Source organism: Tyto alba, unplaced genomic scaffold (assembly GCF_018691265.1).
Source record: "Tyto alba isolate M040663 unplaced genomic scaffold, T.alba_DEE_v4.0 Super-Scaffold_40, whole genome shotgun sequence".
Taxonomy (NCBI): domain Eukaryota; kingdom Metazoa; phylum Chordata; class Aves; order Strigiformes; family Tytonidae; genus Tyto; species Tyto alba.
Genome location: NW_024881316.1, coordinates 43965557 through 43987740, shown reverse-complemented (window position 1 = coordinate 43987740; position 22184 = coordinate 43965557). Strand labels below are relative to the sequence as shown.

At 36.9% G+C, this 22184-nt stretch overlaps 1 protein-coding gene across 3 annotated transcripts in view; it reads left to right on the top strand.

Moving 5' to 3' along the window:
* The window catches only part of LOC104359009 (CD2 associated protein), an 87470-nt gene that overhangs the window by 45055 nt on the left and 20231 nt on the right, over positions 1-22184 (top strand). For all 3 annotated transcript variants that reach the window (XM_042803547.1, XM_042803546.1, XM_033005036.2), the window contains 8 exons: positions 1154-1254; positions 5639-5759; positions 8178-8362; positions 11985-12093; positions 16073-16164; positions 18478-18582; positions 21024-21060; positions 21440-21502. In XM_042803547.1, the coding sequence (XP_042659481.1) occupies positions 1154-1254; positions 5639-5759; positions 8178-8362; positions 11985-12093; positions 16073-16164; positions 18478-18582; positions 21024-21060; positions 21440-21502 (813 nt within the window). The remainder of the gene's footprint in view (positions 1-1153; positions 1255-5638; positions 5760-8177; positions 8363-11984; positions 12094-16072; positions 16165-18477; positions 18583-21023; positions 21061-21439; positions 21503-22184) is intronic.

Below are 22184 nucleotides of genomic sequence, written 5' to 3'. Positions count from 1 at the left end.
ACTTTCAACACTGCTACAATAAGACAAGGATCAATCTTGGAGGCAGTGCTTTGAAATGCTTTTACCCAGCTAATCTTAGTCAATAAAACTTGACTATGGAAGGAGTGCAAAGTATGAGAGAAAATATAGAAATTATACAGCTCCTACAAGCTTAAGCTTTATCACTTCAAGCTTTTGATTCATATTTTCACTTAAGCTGTGGCAGATTGTTTCTGAAGAGGATAGGGAGTGTGTGGGGGTCATAACTCAGGATGCCTGTTGCCTTCAAAAGTGTGCTGACTGCTCTGTTGTGGCAAAAGTCTGAAGACCTCTTGTGTGAAAGAGAAATGCCTAAACTCTCAGGGTTCAGCAGTAGCATCACTTCAAGGTATATGCAGAGTAATTGGGCAACTGGCTTCACACCCCTCTGGCTGGAGGGGTTGTTGGAAGCCACTTCAGTGCTCTCCCCTCTGGGGATGTCATTTTGTCTTTTTAATGCCTGCAGAGCTTTAATGATATGTGGCAAACATCTAAAGACCGCAGTTTATTTTAATTTTGCCTTTGACAAATACTAATTGAAGCCGAGGTTTAATTTTTTGACTCCATACTGGCACTGAGAAAAGGGAGGTTTTTTGCACTCACAGATAAAAATGAGTTTGGATTTTGAAATATGAGCTGAGCGAATGTTAGCATTACCTCAGACCTGTACTTAGCAAAGCTGTTTGCACTTCAGTGTTGTGCAGAATAAAACATGTATTACTTCTTTCAGGATTGCTTACAGGAGGCTCAAACTTGCACGTTTTCTTCTGAGCAGGTGCTAACACTGCAACTTGCAGGGGTTGTCATTCCTCCAGATTTTGGTCAGGAAATAACTTGAAAAATCATTGTAGTGTGGATTTATCTGACTTGCTTGTGTCAACATGTTTTTTATAGCATGTTGGTAATTGGCAGTGTAGTATTTATTTGTTTGTAATTGGCAGTCTGTGAAGCTTGATGGTTTTCAAGCTCTAAGATAGGGCTCCTAGCCTAAAGTGACACAAGCAAATTGGGAAACCAGCAACAAAAGCTACATATCTTTTTGGGATGGTTTATGGGTCTTCTGGTCAGATTTGATCCTCAGGAGCTGAGCTGACCTTTACAAGCATTCTTGCTTTCACCATTTCCTTTGATTCAGGGTGCAAGAAGCGGCAGTGCAAAGTGCTCTTTGAATACGTCCCGCAGAATGAGGATGAGCTGGAACTCAAGCTGGGGGATGTGATCGACATCAATGAAGAGGTATGCTGTTTTACAGAGCTGATCGTCTCTTTATGTGTCCAAAAGTCAAATTGTTTTTTGGGATGATTACTTAAATTACAAGGATGTTGGAAAAATAGCATGGGAAATAGTGTTTTTGAAGATAGAGCTAATTGTTTAGGAGTTCTTTGTCTCAGGATCTAATTCTAAATCACTGAATGCTAGATGTTTAGAGAAATATTTGATCATTTCAGCAATAAATTATGATCTGTTAAACAGATTCCTTTTTCAAAAGACTTTACCTTTCTTTGGCCCTGTCTATGTGATCCTTGTCTGCTTATGTTAAAACTGTTTGACCAGTTTCCTTTAAGTTGACATACTCTAACTTGGTTTAGGTGAAAAATGTTATGTGACCTGATTTGCTAGTTTCATGCTTCCTTGTAAACTCATTGAAACTTTGAACTAGTTGTAACAGTATTCAATAAGAAGCCTATATGTGTAGTACAATATACTTCAACCTACCTGCACAAAAATATGAAGTATGCAAATATACTCAACATCATGTTATTATTTCTATTGCCTTCCTTTCTCACTGGCTAAGACATGCAGTTAAAGATATGTCTTGATGTTCAGACTTTGGCAATGATCCTATGTGTTTGAGTGGGGGTTTCTTACTTTTTCCTACCTACATGTTTCCATGGTACCTGTTCCGTTCAGTCGCAACTTGTACTGTGGGAGGCTTGAATATGTGGGAGGAACGTCTCTTACAAGAATGAAATCTGTCATGGAAACTGAAGAAAAGACCAGAGCAATTGTGGAAGGAAGGAACCTTTTCAGAACTAGGTGGAAAACTTCTGCATGGCGTGTTCTGACTTTCACTGGTGCTGTCTTCTTAATACCTCCCTGAGAGTTTGATGAAGAAGGCAGAACCTTTCTTTTTAGCCATGTGTCTGGTGGTGCTTTTTAAGTAGATTTGAGGTTGTGTTTTTCATATGCATGACCTCTTTTGAAGAGAGTACTAACTCTCCAGGATCCCAACAGTTGCCAGGAAGGACTTTTCTACTCCTCTAGCAAGGAAAAAATTATGCTTTTAGATTCATTTGCACTAATGACTTGTAGAATTTGTTCTCTTTGAATAAAGAGAGCAAGATATTTGTAAAACCTGCTCACTGAATTCAGTTTTGTAAATACCATTGTGTATGGGTGTTTTGTGAAGGAGTTCTCCTGGGTAACCTTACCAGTTTAGTTTGTAGATAGTGCCTGTACAAGGCAGTTGTGACTTTGGTCCAATGTAAGTATTTACAGGAGATGGCATATGCAGTAAACTGTTGCAGAAGCTGTTATTTTGGGTGGCACATGTCAACATCTGGAATTATTTTGGGAGGGTGTTCAGTGTGATATATTGAAGATGAACGAGTAGCCAAACAGGAATAAAAAGATCAAGGCACTTCCTCATCTGATTTCTTAAGGAAATATGGATTTTTATTTTTTTTTAGTGATTCCCCATGCTTCTTTTCCTGATGATTTGAAAATATATATTTGTAGTACCCAGCCTCTGCTACTTCTGAGAAAAACTCTTAATCACACTTTTAGACAAATGCTACCAGGTAGAAAAATATTGCAGATAACTATTAGTACAGAGCTGTTTGTGCACTGTTTTTCTGATAGTTTAGAATAGACCTGACAGGTGTAGACTTAGTCTGCTTCACAAAACTACTGATGGACCAGAAATGTGAAGAATGATAGAAAATACCATCCACTGGTTGTGCAACATGCTGGGATAGCTTGTCTTGGGTAACTTGCCTTAACAACTGGGAGGCAGTTTGCTTTCACTTATATATATAAAAGGTGCTATTTATATATATGCAGATAACTCCTAGCTGTTACTTCACGGAAAGATCATTTGGTAATTTTTTTTATGGGTAAAATCAGCTGCACAGGGGATCAGTTCTAACAGTTACCTGGGAATAATTCAGTATTTAGCCCTTGCAATTCTTTTCATAAATTGAGTAGTTACAACTGACACTACTAATGGTGAAATCAAAGGTGGAGTCTGATGGTTTCAGAAATAAATGTCTAGTATTGAAGAGAGTGGGCTACAAGGGCCAGAATTAGCCTTTAGGGAAGAAGGCCTCAGTGCTAGGTGCTGGCTGAATCGGCAGGGTTTTTTGTTTACAGAATATGGGGGTTTTTTATGCAAAATACACACACAAAGTGCATGTGACAACTGTATCATTGCTGTAGAATTTTTGTTTTTCCTTTATATTTTCCTCCCACTCCTGTCAGATGCAGCACTAAATAGCAGATTTTTTTATGTAGTATTATATTTGTAATATTTGCATGCTGTGTAAATAATTAAAATTTGTATGACTCCATTAGTGGAGTTTTTATTAAAAAATAAATATCAGATTGGCAAAACTGCTTGTTTCAGCCTTTCTTTTCCGCCCTTTGTTTAGAAGTCTTGTGTTTTCATCATCTTATTTCTGTAAGTTGGTGGAATTCACACAGGGTACTGGTGTGCATACCAGAGCTGTAACTCCCTCTTGTGGAAATTGTATCATGTGGTAAGATTTTGAAATGGAAGATAAGAGTTGTGAAATTGTCATCTGTATTGCTGATGCACAGATGCTCTCCTCCAAACTGTGTAGAACTTTTTTAACCTGTTTTTTACTGTCGATTAAAAGATACCTTTTCTGTTAATATAGTTTGTATGGAGTTGGGTTTTTCAAAGACACTGTGGTGAGGAGGCTGAAGCAAGTACATTCAGAAAGTTTTTTTGTTCCTGACTCTCTCTGAACTGTCATCCCTTTGCCTTGCAAGTCTGTAAAGTGCTTTGCTGATCTGATTTCTTAGCAGAAGAATAAATGGATGCTCAAGTTGCTTTCTGTATCATAACATTAAAAGTCCCTTTCTCATATCTCTTGAGTATAATAAGGGTGAGTCAGGGCATTTCATTTTTAGTTTTCTATAATGTATTATGTAAAGCATGAGGTTCTGGAGCCTGATCAGCACTTACCAGGAATCTGTGCTTAAAATTTGTTTCAGAGGACCAGAATTTGAACCATCCACAGCAAAGCTGTATTTTAGCACCAGCCTGTCTTTAAAAATAACAGTGCTTTTTTTCATTGCCTGTCTGTAGCTGCCAAGTTTTGCATGCGTTCTGCTTGCCTGGAGGTAGGCTAGCATTTAAAAACTATGCCTGTGTGTCAGGCATAGTGACCTACAAAACAAGGCTAAAAAAAGATAATGTAAACAACCACTGGGTTGTTTTTCTTTCTTATCTAAAAAGAGCTTTCCAGCCTCAGAGCAATTGAAACAAAATATTTTGAAAATTTATCTTAATTATAGTTTTTAAATAATGATTGTTAGGCAATTATGTTTGATTTAAGACATTTTGAAAACTCTTCATAAATTTGAAGAGCATGATTCTTACTGTCTTCTGTCCTTGTTTGACCTCGTCACCAATGCATCCTCAGCTTTTACCTGTTCGACTTGGGACTGTGGGATATTCCTGATAAATGTTCCATCAAATTTTGGAGTACTGTGGTGTAAATGACACACCAGGAATCCAAGCACATAACTGAGCATTAGAGTCATTATGTTCCCTAATTTCTGAACATTTTTATTTCCAGTGCCAAAATTAGTTGTTTTGTGAATAGTAAAGTCAACAAAATCTGGCATCCAACAGACTTCTTCCTAAGGACTGCTGTGTGCCACCACAAAATCCCTGTGTGTCTCTGATACCTTCATCAGCTGGCCAGCTCTGATGGGAAGGTATCTGTACCTTCTGACACATGTGGAGCTAGGAGTATCCTGTTCAGGCAGGTGCCTCCTGCTAGAAGGAATTGGGGAGCTTAGTTTTCCATTATTCTGTGATGTCCTTAAGGACCTTTTTCTGTTCTACTCAGCATTATCTATAGAAAGTGTGTCTTCGAAACTTGTGTCTTTTGGTCAAAGTTGTTTGAAGCTGCTTAATGGATATGAGGCCAGTGGAAATAGGACTGGTAGAAACTGGAAAAGACAGATGGACATCAAGAATACATAATTTCCTTAGAAAGCCAGGCTAAAAGTTGCATCTGTATTTCATAAACAGTTTAATATTTCCTTCCTCTGTTAGATGTGTAATGACAGTTATTCTGTCTTACCTTGAGAAAGTTGATGAATGTTTTACTGCTCTTCTAGATTAATTGGCATGAGGCTAGTCTCATGTTTCCTGATCACTGCTGTGCTGATGGAAGTGACAGTAAATTATTTTCTCACTCTTTTGCATACTGTTTCTACATATTTGGTAGGTTTCTTTAAAGAGAAAATATGGTCATTTGAACTTTCCTGAAGTTGTTTGTAGGGTTTTATAAGTGAGGTATGAATAGAATTGATAAGAATTTCCTTTTGCATTATTGGTAATGTGCAAAATATTTCTGTGCAGGTAGAAGAAGGCTGGTGGAGTGGAACACTGAATGGCAAGGCAGGGTTGTTTCCTTCAAACTTTGTGAAAGAATTGGAATTGATGGATGATGGAGAAACACAGGACGCTCTGGATGACACAGGTGGTATTCTGTTGCAAAGTCATTTTAGATCTTGGGTGTAATTTGGAGTATTATGGTTGTAGTACAACAAAAGTTGCGAAGAATTCAAGCTTCCAAAAAACAGTAGCTATTTCATTTAAGTCTAAAAAAATATTGATGCTGAGTTTGAAGGTACCTGTCTTGCTCCCAATGCACATCTAATAAAATTGAAGTCAAAGTCTTGATCTTGCAAATTATATTCTGCATTTTATCTATAGAAATTTTTTCATGTTCAGAGTTGAGCTTTTTTGTAGTGTTGGATATAAAATTATTCTTCCATTTAATAGCCTTTTTCAGTCTTATTCTCACAGATATGAGTTCCCTAACGTGGAAAACCTAAGCACTTAACCATGTCAGCTGAGAATTAAAACTCGAATCAAAACTGTACAGAGAGCCTCGACTTAAAATGAATCCTGGGAAAGGGGCCCTGGTTCTTCATTATGTTTTAATCCAACAAGAAAATGTTCTTAAGGCAGTACTTGCACTTAGCCATTCCTTTGTGGCTATGACTGTCAGGCAGTGGCAGAAGCCAGTAGTCTATGGCTGCAGTTTGGGGCTGGGTGGTGGCAGGCAGGCACATGCTTTACAGGCGGTACTTACCCTTGAAACTGCACTTTAGAGGTGTTCTCTGTGTGAAGACCTGTTTGAAGCCGGGGGACATGAGATATGATACTGCTGGAATGGGAGTGTTCTTTGGGAATGACATCTTAACACAAGTTAATCGATGCTTAAGGACAGCTGTGTAATGTTCAAGGGAAAAAGTGATTTTTTTTTTTTTGTTTGTTTGTTCTTGTAGTAATGTGCACCCTCATTTAAAAGATGTTCAGTATTGATTGTTTCTAACAGGGGTTTGCTCAGAGATAGAGGAGCCTGGCTTGGTTTTGTTTTTTTTTTTTTGGTACATTGTGGAAATAATTGCAGTACTATAAAATAAGAGTTGTTTAACTTGAACAGTCCCAGTGGCTGTCTCCTTGGAGGTCAGGTTCCCTGAGTTTAGTGGGGTCTGGTGAGACGAATTTACAAATGGTTATGTGTTAGTCTTAATTCCTAAATAATGAGATCAGTGGGACTGAAGAGTAATTTGAAGTAATTGTACTTTCTGTCAGTAACTAACAAGTTAGGATTTCCAGCCCCTCATACCTTTGGGGGTTATATTTAATGCTTAGTACTTTTGCAGTCAGGATCTCTGGTATCTGCTATTTTTTTCCTCACTTCTGGAAAACAGTAAATGCCCCATTCACTGATCTACAGTCTTTCAAACACGCAACTTGGCCTTTTCTCATCAATGAAATGTCTAGCTATACATTTAGATATCTAAGAGGAATATAACTTAGTGAAGAGTAATTTGGTTGAGAAAATATGAGAAACTGAAGTCAAGACCTGCACAGCTTCATGATATTATCAAAACCCCTTAAATTTATGGTAGAGGGAAGAGGCTTTAATCTTTACTGCAATTTCCAGGCATTCATAAGCTGAGAAGAACTTAACTGAAAGGCTAAAAGATGAGGAGGCTACTGTGAATTTGGTTTATAAAATCTGTCTATTTTCACATTACTATCTCCTGGAATTCTGCATGTGGAAATAATTTGCCCATGAATACCGTTTTTTAAGTTTTAACAGATTAGATGGTAAATTTAAAAAGAAGAAAAAAAAAAGTCTTAAAAGCTCCTAACACCTAAATTAAGTTCTTCTCCGAACTACATTTCTTGGGGGTAGATAAATGTTCTCCCTTAAAACTGAAAGATTTAAAGAAACTTGTGTTTTCTAGCATTGATTAATCTCAAACAACCGTATCTGATTTGAATGCTTAACTCATTTAAAATAGGCTTTAAGTGTTATCAGGTTAGAAAGCTATTTAAATAAATTTGCCAGAAACTATTTTCAGGTATTTTTGATAGTGCATTTTGAGCAATAGGAGAACTTCAGTTCGGTGCCTTGGGAATCATCACTCTGCTACTGAAACACTGACTTCTCTTCCTATGGATGTTGAAACATGGTAGGACTCATTATGGACCTTTATTGATTATTGCTTTCAGCAACTATAGCTGTGCAAACGCAAGCTTTTTTCTTCAGAGAATGTGTAAGCAATGTTTTGTAAAACTAATGGAAAGCATTGACATTAACAGATTGTGAAGCCTGACTGATAATTGAAATAGCAAGAAATATTACTGATCTAATGACCTAGTTGTTAGGTGCAGCACTGGAGTTATTTAAAATGGTCTTAGGTTAAATATACAACTAGAACAAATGTGAGATATTACAGCTACAATAATGTTTCTAGAAAAACTGTTCAGTAAGAGCAATCCACCCAGCTATGGTACTTCCACTTTTTTTCCCCAGAAGAGCAGATAAATTGTTTCAGATATTAAAACAATTATTTCTTTAATTTTTTGCGTTCAGAGTCTGTCTTCAGTGGTCCTACCTCACCTGTGGCCTCTCCAGGAAATGGGAGTGAACCTGGATCCGGACCAGCACAGCCAAAGAAAATCCGAGGCGTTGGGTTTGGAGATATCTTTAAAGAAGGCTCAGTGAAGCTTAAGACAAGATTATCCAGTAATGAGTCAGAAGATAAAAAGCAAGATAAGGTTTGTAGCATTTCATATTGTTATTTTTCGGTTTCCTGTAAAAATAACTTTAAAGACGTGGAATCTGAAGACACAGTATCTTACAGATGCTGAACATACTGGCCATTTTAAAATTTGTCAATATTCTTCCATAATCAGACCATAGTCATCTCATAGGGCTCTTGCCTACAAAACAAACACACTCAAACCTCTTTCATAGTGAGTTATATATGGCATTGATTTCAGGAGGTCTATTAAAATGTCTTGGAATTTAAAACAGAGAGAAAACCAAGCTGATATAAAAATTGTCATTTCAAAGCCATTTGCATTAAGACGTAATAATTTCTTGAGCACATCTACAGTATGAGGTCTCTTGTAGTTTGCTTTTTATCATAGTATATGGTATACTTTGTATACTATAGTATACTTTGTATACACTATACATAGTATACTTTGTATATAGTCTGGGACAAGACTGTTAAGTCTTCTTATACAAGTTAATCTTGGCCTTTAAAGCAAGGAATATTTTGGGGTTTGTTTAGTTTTTTGTTTGGGTTTTCTCCAGGTTTTGTGGGATGTTGAAATTGTTGTAGGTGTCAACCATAATTACTAATGTGAATGACCTTCAGTGAATGCTGCCAAGCTTTTAGCTGTGGTGGTTTCTTAAGGTAATGAGCTACATAAACTGCTGATTGTGTAAGCCTGAAAAATACTGTTTTACAGTTTAACATCCTCTTTCATTTTCTTTCCCCCCTTTTTATGAGTGAGGTGGGGACAAGGAGCAGTTCTATTCTCTATATTGAACTTAAAGCTTAGGAGAAAGTAGATGATGTGATGACAGTGGACTTGCTTTAGTTTGAGTTTTATTTTGATCTGAACTTGGTAGCACTCTGACCCCTTGGAAGCACAACAGTGATGCTCAGTCCTTTATCTTGAATTTATGCATCATTTATACCAAGAGCTTATATATGGATTTTAAGATTTTGAGAAATTCAAGGCAGCTGAGATAATCCGATATTTCAGTTTTCACTCAGGTGATCAGTTAAAGAAAGCTTATAAAACCTTTGTCCAATTTCAAATTTGTCTGTGGGTTACGGTCATTAATGCTGTTTTGCTGACTGATTTGCTTTCCACTGCTACCATGGAAGTAATTGTAATGGTGTAGGGGAAAAGGTTGGGTGAGACCCTGGGATGAGGGTAGGGACAGAGATGTCCTTGGATGTGTTTTCCTTGGGTAGCAGGGCTAAGAGTATGGCTTATCCACCTATAGTCATGATGTGTGTCCTCTTTGTTTCTGGTCCAGACAAAACATCAGATGATTCAGAAAATGAGTTACAAGTGTGGTACCTTCTGTTTAAGGCTTGGGAAATGTTATCTCCTAAGGAAGATGTTGTTGAGCTTGGAGAAGAGAAGGCTCTGGGGAGTCCTTATTACATCCATTCAGTATATAGATGGAGAGAGACCGAGGTCTGTAGTGACAGGACAAGGGACAATGGTTTTAAACTGAAAGGGGTAGGTTTAGATTAGATATAAGGAAGAAATTCTTTACTGTGAGGTTGGTGAGACGCTGGCACAGGTCGCCCAGAGAAGCTGTGGTTGCCCCATCGTTGGAATTGTTCAGGTTGGACAGGTCTTTGAGCAACCTGATCTAGTGGAAGGTGCCCCTGCCCACTGGAGAGGGGCTAGACTAGATCATCGTTGAAGGTCCCTTCCAACCCAAACCACTCTGTGCTTCCATGAAGGCATGTTGATCTTCCTTGGTTCTCTCAAGGCTCTTCCTTTGAAATAGGAGTTTGTGGGATCACTACACCCTTTGTGTGAATGCTGTTAGACTAGGGTTTCACGACCTAGCTTTCAGTGTGCTTTCTTGTCATGAGATTGGTAGTTCAAAAGCACATTTCCCTACACTCTACCTTTTAACTTGGGAATATAAAGAGCCTATGTAAAATTTGTTCAATTAATATGAAGTCTGCTCAGACATTTTGAGTTGTGTTATTTGACAGTGTATAAACATTAAAATTTGTTGGCACTCTGTTTTGGTGGTTGGCTTGTCTGGAAAGTTGTTTGTAGGCTGTTTTTCAGCAAGAGGGGAAATGAAGTGAGAAAACCGTTTTGCATAGCTTAAAGGCAGTGAAATAAACAGTTGAGTTTAGCACTTAATATTCCACTTACGCTTCTTGCCAAAATCATCCCAAGGGTGGACAGACCCACAGAACAACATGGAGAGCCCTAGGGAGCTAATTCTCATGGTCTTGCAAAAATGGACAGCTGCTTTGGATTTGTGCTTATCTCACTTTGGAGTTAGATGGAGGGGTGCTGGAAGAGCATTCTCAGTCTTTAAGCCAGTAAGGAAAAAAGGTGCCACCAGGAAAATCTAGACTAAAGAGGGCTTTCCTTCCCTTGAGGAATTCAGAAAATTTTCAGCACAGGAAGTCTGAGCACTGATGTATCTGAAGTGCAGGAGATAAGTAGGTTTCAGCTGGTCCCAGTGTCCTGCCTGGGCTCAGGCTATTTATATCCTGTCTGCTTAAACTTCCTTTCACTTCTAATTGCATCTCCTTTTCAAATAGGGGAATGTAGAGAACTGTTTCCTTGTTGGACTTTTTTAATCTCATAGGTGAGTTATTTTAGTGCTTCCTTCATACAGCATTCTCGAGCAAGCTAAATTGCATATGTACTCCAAGAACATCCCAAGTGACTGTGGCTTCCTCTGTAGTATGTCAGAGGTACCAAACACCAGCCCACAGGCATCATCTGGCTTTAAGGGGAGTAAACTTAGTTTCTCTGGCAGTAGAAAGTAAGTAGGCAGTTTAACTGTAAATGAAAATGAACAAAGTAACTAAAGGCAATGGGATTTCTCACGTCAGTAGCACTATTGGGGCTGCTCAGGTAAGTGCTGTCAACAAGATGATATTCTATGTTTGTAGCTCTCAGGGAAGAAGTGGCTGCAACTGAAGTTGCCTGAATCTTCCTGGCAGCTCAGTAAGGCTCCTGGGGAAAAAAAAAAATAATATTGGAACAATTATTTTGATTAGATGTTAATTCTGAAACTTGTTACTGGTTGCAATGCCTCTCTGTTTTTTTGATTATGGAGAATTCTTTAGTGACTTATCTGTTCTGCTTCTGTATGAATCGCTGAGAAAGGCAACTGGGACAAGCTTTCACATGCTCTTACATTTGTCTGAGTAGTTAAAAACTGGTTGCCTCTTCTGCTGAGGTGCTGTATGGCTACTTAATATTCCTGCTTTATTCCAGTGCAAAGTAAGCATGGTCAGTTAGTTACTTTCAGCAGAGCTGTTAAATAACCACTTCTGTGCTGGAGGAGGCAATTTTCAGGATAATGGAACAGTAGCACTTGGAACTGATGAAATATGATTGCAAAAATGTATCTGGCAGTGTCCTGAGATTGGTTTCCAGTTTGAAAGCTGTGCTGTGTCTTCAGTTGGTAGACGAAATTCTAATTACAGTGGTTGTAATGAAGTAACTACAGTAAGTTAAGTACTTAATGAGAAAGTTCATTGAATCTCTTGGAGATGGTCATTTGCATCATCTCAGCTAATGAAAACTTAAGTATGTCTTGTAGCCTAATCAAAAGTAAAACTCAGTGAATTTTTGTTAACAAAGTTCTCTTCCGTTCATATAGCCATCACCTAACCATCCTCCTGGAACAAAGTTAATTCACTTTTCCAGTACAACAAAACCAGAAAACTCATCAGAAGTAGTAAAATCAGAAGCTGAAAATAAACCAAAAGGTAAGGCTGATGAAGTTTGCATCGATTACTTGGTAATCTCTAGAGACATATTTGGTTGTCACACTTTTTTGTGTTAAAATCTTAAAAACCCAGTATATGCAAACGTTTGTGTAGTGATCTTTACTTTTGAAGAGTTATGCAAATACAAAAGAGTGAAGTAGTTTCTACTTGCATTTCTGTGGAAAATGAATGAAAAACATCTCTAGGGTTGTCTCCCAAAAACCAAAATAAGGCTTGGGTATGAAATTCTATTGAAGCAGCCTCTTTGCATTAATTTGCTATGTTGATGTTCTCAAACTGACTGACTTTCGTTTGGCTTTTAGTGTTCAGCTGGGATGATGGAAATCTACTGGTGTGGAACAGTCCCCTAACTCAATTTCTCTCTCTAGGCTATAGAAGTGACTCTAGGCTCAGGATTTACTGTGGAGTTGCTAGTGTGTTGTCATAACTGTATGCAAAGTTTCTTGCATCAGAAAGTTCGTGCTTATGTTTTGTTGAAGTCTGTTCCCCAGATAATCTGGTTCCATTGTGATTCTGTTTGTCCTAACTTCTTTTTTAAATTTCTTTTTTATCTCTAAGAATTTATAACTTAACTACCAAATTGCATAGTTTTATCTAGAGAGATATTTTTAAATCAACCAAAACATCTTGTGGGAGTGCCAACTCTACGTAAAAAATTAACTTCAATTATGTGATGTGTAGACAGTTCATTTAGTCTGGTTCCAGAGCAGACTTTTTTTGACTTCTGTATTGTAATTTCAAGTATATTTTTGGGTTTTTTCGGAAATACATTATTTTGGTGTCAGTGGGTTGTTTTACATGGAATGCATAATTTGCAGAAATAAGAAAACTGCAACAAACAATTGACTTTTTGCCTGTGTTCAGGAGTTGTGTAATCTAGCACAACAGTGCACTTGAAATGTCAGATTTGTTAGAGCCCTAGTTTATCTGTAGCTATCGCAGTATATAGGGCATCCATACCATTTTAGTCTATTTTGGCTTTGTTGAAATGGAGAGCTATAACTAGCATGACCATTTTTACAAACGGCTGATTACTGTCAAGAATTGTTTGATGTAATGGCTTGAGAGTAGTTAATACTTAAGTTTTGCTGCTGCAAAGCATATATCAAAAGTTTATGTACTACGTATTCGATGGGAGTTGATGCTTACTTGCAACTTCGAAATCTTTACTAAATGTTTCAGGGTAGTCTTGGGATGTTGCTTTTAAACCATTTCGGTGCTCTTGCTTGTAAGAGCCAGCAAGACAACGTGCAGTCTCTGAGCACTGTGAAATTTGAGTTTTCTGAAACTTAGTGTAAAAATTAACCCAATTCTGCCTAAAAAATCTGAGCATTCAGTACTGAACACTCAGAACATTCAGTATATAGTTCTTTTCATAATTTCAAGTGCATTTCATGCTAAAAGCATAGAAATTGGACTAATCCAGTAACCATGCTGAGTTTCTGCTCCTCAGAGAAATACATCAGAAAGGAACTTAATATGGTAGGAATAGATGCTGTAGGAGAACTTCAATAGATAATACCTACAGACACCATTTAAGAACATCTTACAGCCTTTGGAAGAAAGCTTGGGTTTCTTCATTAGTGTTTTTATGTTAATATAGAACATATTATAGTTTGTTTATAATCCTCAGTTTTGAGAGAGCAAGTTTATTTTAAACTGTTCAATATGATAGCAAATAAACAGAGATGTTTAAATTGTTTAGACTAGTGTGGCTTATTTTTGGTGTAGCTCTGCTATTTCTGGGAAGCTTGTTTTGGTCTTCTGTGAAAGTATGTAAAAATATTTTGTTTAAAAAAAAGATAAAAATCACTATTTGACCCCTCTTTGCCCCCATTATGTTAGAATACAACATTTATGATCCCTGCTACTGTATTATTGGTCATGAGTCTTTGGAAAAGATTCAATTTTAAACTACCTTTAATGAAAAATATTTACTGAAGTTCAGGTTTACTGTTTTGTAAATACCACCCTAGATTTAAGTGCCGGGAAGTTAAACTGGATTCTTTCTTCATCTTAGCTACTGGCAGAATATCAGGCTCACAAAATAAGATGCTGAAGTGGCAAATTGTACGTAGTGTTAATGCCCGTGGCTGGGTTTCTCAGGTGGTGCTGACTGCTGGCCTTGGCAGCCTGGCACATATGGGGAGCTTGGCAGGGCGCAGGGCTCCCCGTCTCCAGCCTTCCTGGAAACTGGAGCAGAGGGAGAGGTTCCCTTTTCTGGCACCATTTTCTGTCTGTTGTGGGACTTGGTGTATGTGAGAGGGGGAGAAGTGCTTGGAGGAGGAGAAAAGGATTATGTAGTTCAACTGTATTGGCCAAATCACCAGGCAGTGAGGAAATGCATGTATTTTTACAAATTCAGGACATACAGAAATGTATTACACTTGTGTTACATTCTTTCACTACTAATGAATAAAGTCCCTGGATTTCATAGATATTTGTAGTGTACCTGGTGGTTTGTTTTTTTTTTTTTTTTTTTTTTCAGTGTGTGTGGTTTTGTTTTTTTCCAGACCTCAATTTACACATTAATCTTTTTGACAGGGTTCTGCTTATGTTTCTGTAATTCTTCACAAACCAAAATATAGTCAATCTATAGTTGAGCATTTCTGATCACTAGATAAGGCAGTAAAATAATGCAAGTTGTTGTAGGTAGGATTACTCATGTAAGTTACATATCTGTCTATCTCCCTCTCTTAAAGTTGGTGTATTTTTGCATTTTAACATAGTGGTTGGCACTGACCAAGGTAGATTTTTTTATTTAAGAATACAATCTGTGCGCTTTAACTAAAGATTTGTATCTTCATTAAACAAAATACAGCAACAAAATAATGCAACTGCAAGTCACTCATCTGTTTTCTTACCGTCCAGCAAAAGGCAGTTGTTACCAAGTTAGCTGGTAGACGATCCTAACGAAGACTTGATGTTGTACTGCTCTTAACTGGGGGTTGGTGCAGCTACTCACTTTTGTGTGTGTTGTGCCAAATACCTGATAGATTATGGCAGCACATTAGAGTCCTTTTTGCTTTCTCTTCCTTAATTTCTCAGACACAGAAATCCAGACTTTTTATCTGCTAAGTAATTTAAAATATGCTGGGGTTGAAAAAGGTGCAAAAAATGCTTTTCAATTAGGGCTTCTATATTAATGTATTTTGTTTTTTCTCATGTTGTTTTTATTCTAGCATGGGAAAGGAAAGCAAATCCTCCTGCTTTTTCACCTGAAATCATTATTACAATTTGAAATGGATTAGTTATTGAACTGTACCAAATGGAAAGAAAGAAATTATTCTTTCTACTTTTTGCAGATGAGGCTGTAGCTGGGTTGATCATTCAGATGAGCTCTGGTTTCAGGTGCTTAGCCAAGGAATTCCTTTGCTTCAGTTACTTGATTTCACTGCAGAATTTCAGCAAATGTGCTGCTTGAGTACTTGAAGTTTCTGTCATTGTAAGTGTTAATAAGTGATGTCACCATAAAACAATTGCGTGTATTTAATTAGGAATGTAAATCTGAAATTTAGATTAATTTTGAGATCATAAAAATCTCATAAACTCTCAGTAAAACACTTGAAACCGTTGTTGTTTAAAGCAGATCGAGATTGATTATGTAATGCTATGGGGAGGTTTAGATAGGCTGTTACAATTTTAACTGACTAGGCTCCTCTCTCTTCCCTCTAAAGTGAGAGTACCTGGATTAAGTTGCTGTTATGGATTACAGTGTTTTAGTTCTTAAAATATCAGACTTCATAAAGGTTTTTCCTCATCACTCTAAATATATAATTTTATTTTTCTTGTGATATGAATGACATAGTGAACATCTGTAAAGCAGTCTTGGATGACTTGTAGAAGAGAGGTGTGACTACAGTGTTAATTTCTGAGCTCTCCTTTCAGGCAGAACAAATGAGCAGTATGTTACTACCCGTGGTATGCAAATATAGTTAATTGTGCTGCTTTGTTCCAGCCAAGGAATATTGCAGGACAGTATTTTCCTATGAAGGCTCGAAGGATGAACTCAGCTTTAAAGAAGGCGAGATCATTCAAATAATCAGCAAGGTAAGATGTTCAGTCTGCTTTAACAGATTACCTATATGTAGAAAACCCACAAAAGCTGTATAATGTGTTAAATGGGAAAGCAGAAGGGTATTGGAGGGGATATTCCTGTAGACAGATATGTATCATGTGAGGGTCAACTCTGTTTCTACGCTTGGTGGAGATACAGATGTCCTTAAAGATCATTCCAGAGTGGAAAGTTATCTTAGATTCCTCAGGGGCCAGTCAGATCAGTATACACCCAGTACCAAATGCCTTTTCAGTGAGGAAATTGGAAAAGCTTTGCAAATGGCCCTTTTACCTTCAGAACTGGTACTATTTCTCTGGTAATATAACAGGCTGATCTAGAGGTGGTGGTTCAGAAGTCTTACTGTGTCAAAAGGCTAGAAGTTAAGTTCCGTACTTAAGTGGTTTTGATCCAGGTATGGTGAAAAAAAACCCTGACCAAATGTTTTCAGTAGGAGAATGAAGTCCCGGTGTTAGAGACGCTTGATATTTCAGAATAACCACACAAGTTAATGCTACTGTCAGGCCATTTAGAAGAAGATGATTTAGCCGACTATTTCTGTCTGTGTTGAATATTGAAACCACCTTTTTGAAAGGTTATCTTCTTTGAGATGGTTTTTAACAAAAAGTGAACCTACCCATACTTAATTTTCCTGCAATACTCTGAAGTCTTTTGTTAGTTTCTGTTTTTACATGCTGCTATATTAAGGAATAATAACTTGCCTAAAAAAAGGGGAAAGTTTCTTTTTTTTGTCGTTTTCAGCTTTCACACAGGTGCAGAAGAAAAGTAACACTTTGTTTCTTTAGGAAGATTTTAAGTTTATGGAAAAGATAGCTATTTTTCTTAACAAGAAGATTGATATTATCAGTATTATTGACTGTAATTACAGTGGAAAAGAGCAGTTAAGGAATGCATATTTTTAAACAAGACAGCCATCGCCCCAGGGGATTATCATCACCGTATTTCTTGCTTCTCTCTTCTTTTTAAACTGATTTACCCAAACCATACCCTGGTCCCAACTGGAGCAAAGAAGAGTTATCCAGAGCAGAGCGTTCTCTCTCTAAAACCATCTTCTGAAGTCTGAGTATATTAATTTAACTGCCAGGGGGCTGACTCAGTCCAGCGTTTTGATCTTGCAAGTGTTAAGGTACTTTCTTCTAGCACACTCACTTTGTGTAAAGCCTGTCCCCATCAGGCATTCCTTTTCTATCTGTTCTGCACGTGATCATCTTCCATGGAGTTGTCTCTGACTTGCTAGCATGCCTCAGCACTGTCTTAAGTAAAGTTTAGCAGTAGATGCCTTATCCCATTCACGACTGTATGCTGTTCAGAAATCGGACTCTACAGTACTTAATTGAAAGGGTGACAAAGGGAGAAATGAAAGAAAACTTTAGCAAACTTTTACTTTCAGTACTAATCACCTATTCTTGTCTTTTTTCTGCCTAATTTAGTTTAATATGGAGTGGGATTTTTTTTTTTTTAAATTACTTTATTAGATATCTTCCCCCCATCTCCTTTACCTGTTCGCTGTCTCAGCTGACCTGAGCAGAGTTGTCCTTCTTGTGGACTGAATTTTGCAATTAACTACTTGATGCTGCTAACAGTGGCACATGCCAGCAGTAATCCAGTTGGACTTGTATGGGGGAGTGACATCTGCAGTACTTTGGATCGGAGGCACTGAGAGAAGCTGTTATTTATACTGCTGAAATATTCAAATGAAGTCATATTTTCTGTTACATACAAACTAAGGCCTTGATCCAGTAAGATCATATAATGGATTTCTGTGCCACTGAATTTTCTTCCTTTTTTTCTTTTTCTATTTTTTTTTTCTTTTAGTAGGGTATATCCTCTTGCTTTTCCATCCTTTTCAGACCCGTGAACCTAATTAATCACATCAGAATCACTTTTATTTAGTAGAATTATGTGTTACTCCAATGAAACTTGAAGTATTCACTGAACAAGTTACTGGTCAAGGAAGTTGAGAATATTGGTTACTGTGCATTGGGACATAACTGGGTTTATATACTTTGCTTCCATTTGCAGATCTTATCATTATACCCTTATCTTATACATGATGTAATATAATTTCATCTTGCTTTTTAGAAAACAAACAAAAAGTGACCAAACCTGATCTGATCTGTAACCATTTCCCCTCTCTAAGGTGGCCAAAGTATTCCTCTTATAAACACAATATTTTAGACAAATAATTATTTTATATTGTGGGTAAAAGCAAAACCATTGTTCCTGTAACTGTATCTTTTCTAGGGAAGAAGTAAATATTGATTGAAATATCCTGTTGTTTATTTTAGGACACTGGAGAGCCAGGCTGGTGGAAAGGAGAACTCAATGGTAAAGAAGGAGTCTTCCCAGATAATTTTGCTGTTCAAATACAAGAGTCTGATAAAGATTTCCCTGTAAGTTTATACGTATATTGTTTAGTATCACAAAAAAGTATTGATGGAAATACAAGGAATAAAAGACTTCACAGCACATTATGCTGCTTAATATTACAATTGTGGCAGTTTTAAAATTTCTTTCATATAGCTAATACAAGATAAAGATTTAAGGGTTAATGTTTGTGTTTAAATTTCTCAACTATTAAAATGAGACATACTTTTCAAGATTAATTGTAATTAATGAGGTTGATTAAGCCATACAGAAAACAATACAGTTCTGATAAGTCTTATGTGTAACTGATTATTGACTTAAACCATTACTGGTTTGAAAGGAGATAAACAGTCAGTCTCTTCCATCTGTAGTCTTGTAAGTAACCATAATAGCAAAATGCTGTGGGACCAACTGGGATTTTTCCATGTTAAGACTTGCCATTAGGTTGCACTGTGTGAAGTATAATCTTTGGGTGGGATCTAGAAATTTTTTTTTTACCATCTTGTGTGCAAACTTGTAGAAACTCATGTTTTCATGTCATACTCCTTGGTCTTGTAATTTTGGTTCTTATAAGTTTTTTGTTGAGATTAGTGTGATGTTTTGGTTCTGACAAGTTTGTGTAGTGAAGACGGTTGTGTTAATTCACAAATGTATGTCATCCCCAGATGAAATGGATTCAGCTCCAGATCAGCACACCTAAATGTTGAAGCATGTATCTCAGCAGAACAGAGTTTGAGTTGTGTCTAAATTTAGTGCCATTTGGTCTGGAGTTGGAGACATTCACGGGGGATTGCTAGATACAACCTGGCAGATAGATATTAGCTTCATTTAACCTCAGTTGCAGAACATACACAGAAATTCTAGTTACTCCAAGTCAGTTTTCTTTTCAAATTGATTCTCTGCTCTGCAAGGATGACATAAATGCTGTAACATACGGCTGACTTGATTTGAGCAGTGAGTGGGTAGTATTGCTCTTTCACAATACAGAATTGCATTTCCCTTTCTCCAGTGAGAGAGGGGAAAAAAATTACTCTTTTACCATAAGCAGTGTTTCCTGTAGACAGACCTTACTTTGATTCTTTATTCTGCTTTATGTAGTGTGTCTCAGTACAGGGATTCACCTTGTGCTGAGAAGCTTTTAAGTTCAAGGCATTTCATGGCTGATTATTGTAATCAGCTATTTGATATAGACTTAATAAAAACACAGATCAGAATCATATAATGGCAAGTTGATGCTGAACTCTCAGCATAAATGTTTCTGATATAGGCAGCAGTGCTGCACGGTTGGATAATGTATCTGGTTCTTTGGGAAAGAAAGAAAACACTGTCTTGTTACTTCAGTTTACTAGCTTTTGTGTTCTTTGAAACTAGAGAAAGAAATTTAATATGGGTTTTCATGCTTGCTTAATTACATTTCACTTATAAGAATAAAATCTTTCTGTATTAAGAGCTTACTCAATAGCAGTAGGGGCACAGAACTGAAATCCATCCATAGCAACTGTTTCAAAAATGCCTGCTACAAGGTATTTTTAGAGGGGCTATATTAGACTGAGCCCATACCGTTTCAGCAGTGTTTGTACAAGGAACAAGTATTTTTGTAGTCTTTAGTGATCATTTTATCAATGAGTTTTGCCCTTAGTACAACCACAAAGACACCTCTTCTAGAGCATTTTTATGAATCAGATTCTGAGGATGAGGTGGCTTGAGATGTCTGTCCCGAGAGGTGCCAGTACTCTTTCAATAGGGGAGATTCAAATTCAAGTTTACCAATTTAAGGAAAGTGATGAGTGACTGTGTTTTAAGATAGAGTTATTCATGATGTACAGACGGTGGCACCATAATACTTTGTGAGCTTTTAATGGCTAGAGTAGTTTGTCCAGCTTTCCCACTTAAAGTTTTTCATGTAACTACACTGTTTTTGTTGCAAATGATGCAAACTATTTTTTTTCTTACACTGTTGTAATTCAGAAGTCAATTTAAATAGTTCTTCTGATACTTAATTTAAGACCTTTCTCTTTTTCAGTGAAAGTGACCATTTTTGGTTCAGAAATTTACAAGATTACTCTTTTAAGCTTGCATTGTACTAAGATTGAGATTTACATATTGAAATTAAAATGGGTTCAATCAGACCAATTCTTTGGACTAGAAAAAGATGTAATTTTTAGTTTTTAGTTCTTCGTACCTTTACGGCCTGTGCATGTTGCTGGGGCACCAATCTAATTTGAAGAAACTTGCATTTTGTTCCTGTTTTTGCAACTGGTTGTCTGGGAGATATCAGAGGAATTACTCCAGTTCTCTGTGTTTCCTGTCTGTGAAGTGGTTGTCTCCTTTGTGAAATACTTTGAAATCAGCTAGTAAGAAAGCTAGGCATTACAGTATGCAAAACAAAACACAAATAAGTCTGTCTTTGATAGAGAATATCTGTTTCCTTATTTGACTTTTTCTTTTCTTTTCCTTCATCTTGCAGAAGCCGAAGAAACCTCCACCTCCAGTTAAAAGTCAAGGTATGTAGTATACATAGGGTGGTAGCTGTCTGAGGAAAAACTAAATTTTGGAAGTAGTGCGTACTTCAGAAGAAAATTCAGAAGTAACTTTGTACTTCTGAGTAATGCAGCCACCCATTGTCACAGTTTGCATTTGCTTTTTATGCTTTATGTATTTTGCTGCTGCTATATATTTTTCAAAATTATGATGGAGCTTGCTTTGGAAACATTTTAATACAGGCCTACCGTATTCTGGCTTCAAACGAGTGTTTATAAATGGTAATACACTCCTTGAAAAGCAGAAAATATAAACACAAATTGGTGTATGTCATATTTTTAGTTAGTGACCAAGCTAATTAAAGCTCTTTTAGAAATGTCTATGGTTTGTTTTTGCATTCAGCTCCAAAGCCTGAATTGCTAACTGGAGAGAAGAAATTCCCTTCGTTGAGGCCTGAAGAAAAAGGTGAGACCACTTTTCTTCATAGTAAATTTCAGACTGTGCTCTTCTAAACGAATTACAATTTTTAGCTTGGGTGCTCTGTGCAATAGTTACCTTTTTGGAAAACATCATGCAGATCCTCTTGATACTAGCTGTTGTCTCTGTAATGTTATGGAAATGTCTTTAGAGTGATTAGAACAACTACACTTCTATGAAACATGTATTTCTTGTTAATGCATTACATTTTGAAAAATGTTGATTGCACTTCATAACAAAATATTTACTATTGAATTAATTTAAGTGTAGTTCTGTGATACTGACTTCAGTTTTCAACTGAAAATTAAAATGTTTCCTGCTGCTACTGAATGTTCTGGCCAAAATCAGTCTCTGATGGAAAATATTTTAAAAAAAAAAAAAAAACATGGAACAGTTACAGTACTCCTTAGACAGATGTTACAGTCATAGTGCTTAGAAATTGAGATTTATTGTCTTGTTAATTCTTGCTTTATTCCATGTTTTCCAGTTCCACATTATTTGGAGATGTTTACCACTTTATTCTTAAAATGTATAGGATGCTGTTCTTTTCAGAAGAAAAGCTACTATTATCACCCAAACATGATTCTAAAAGGCTTCTTTTTGTATTTGAAAAACTTGCCAAGTGAAACTTTTAAACTGTTTTGATTGTATTTAGAATCAGAAGCTTAAA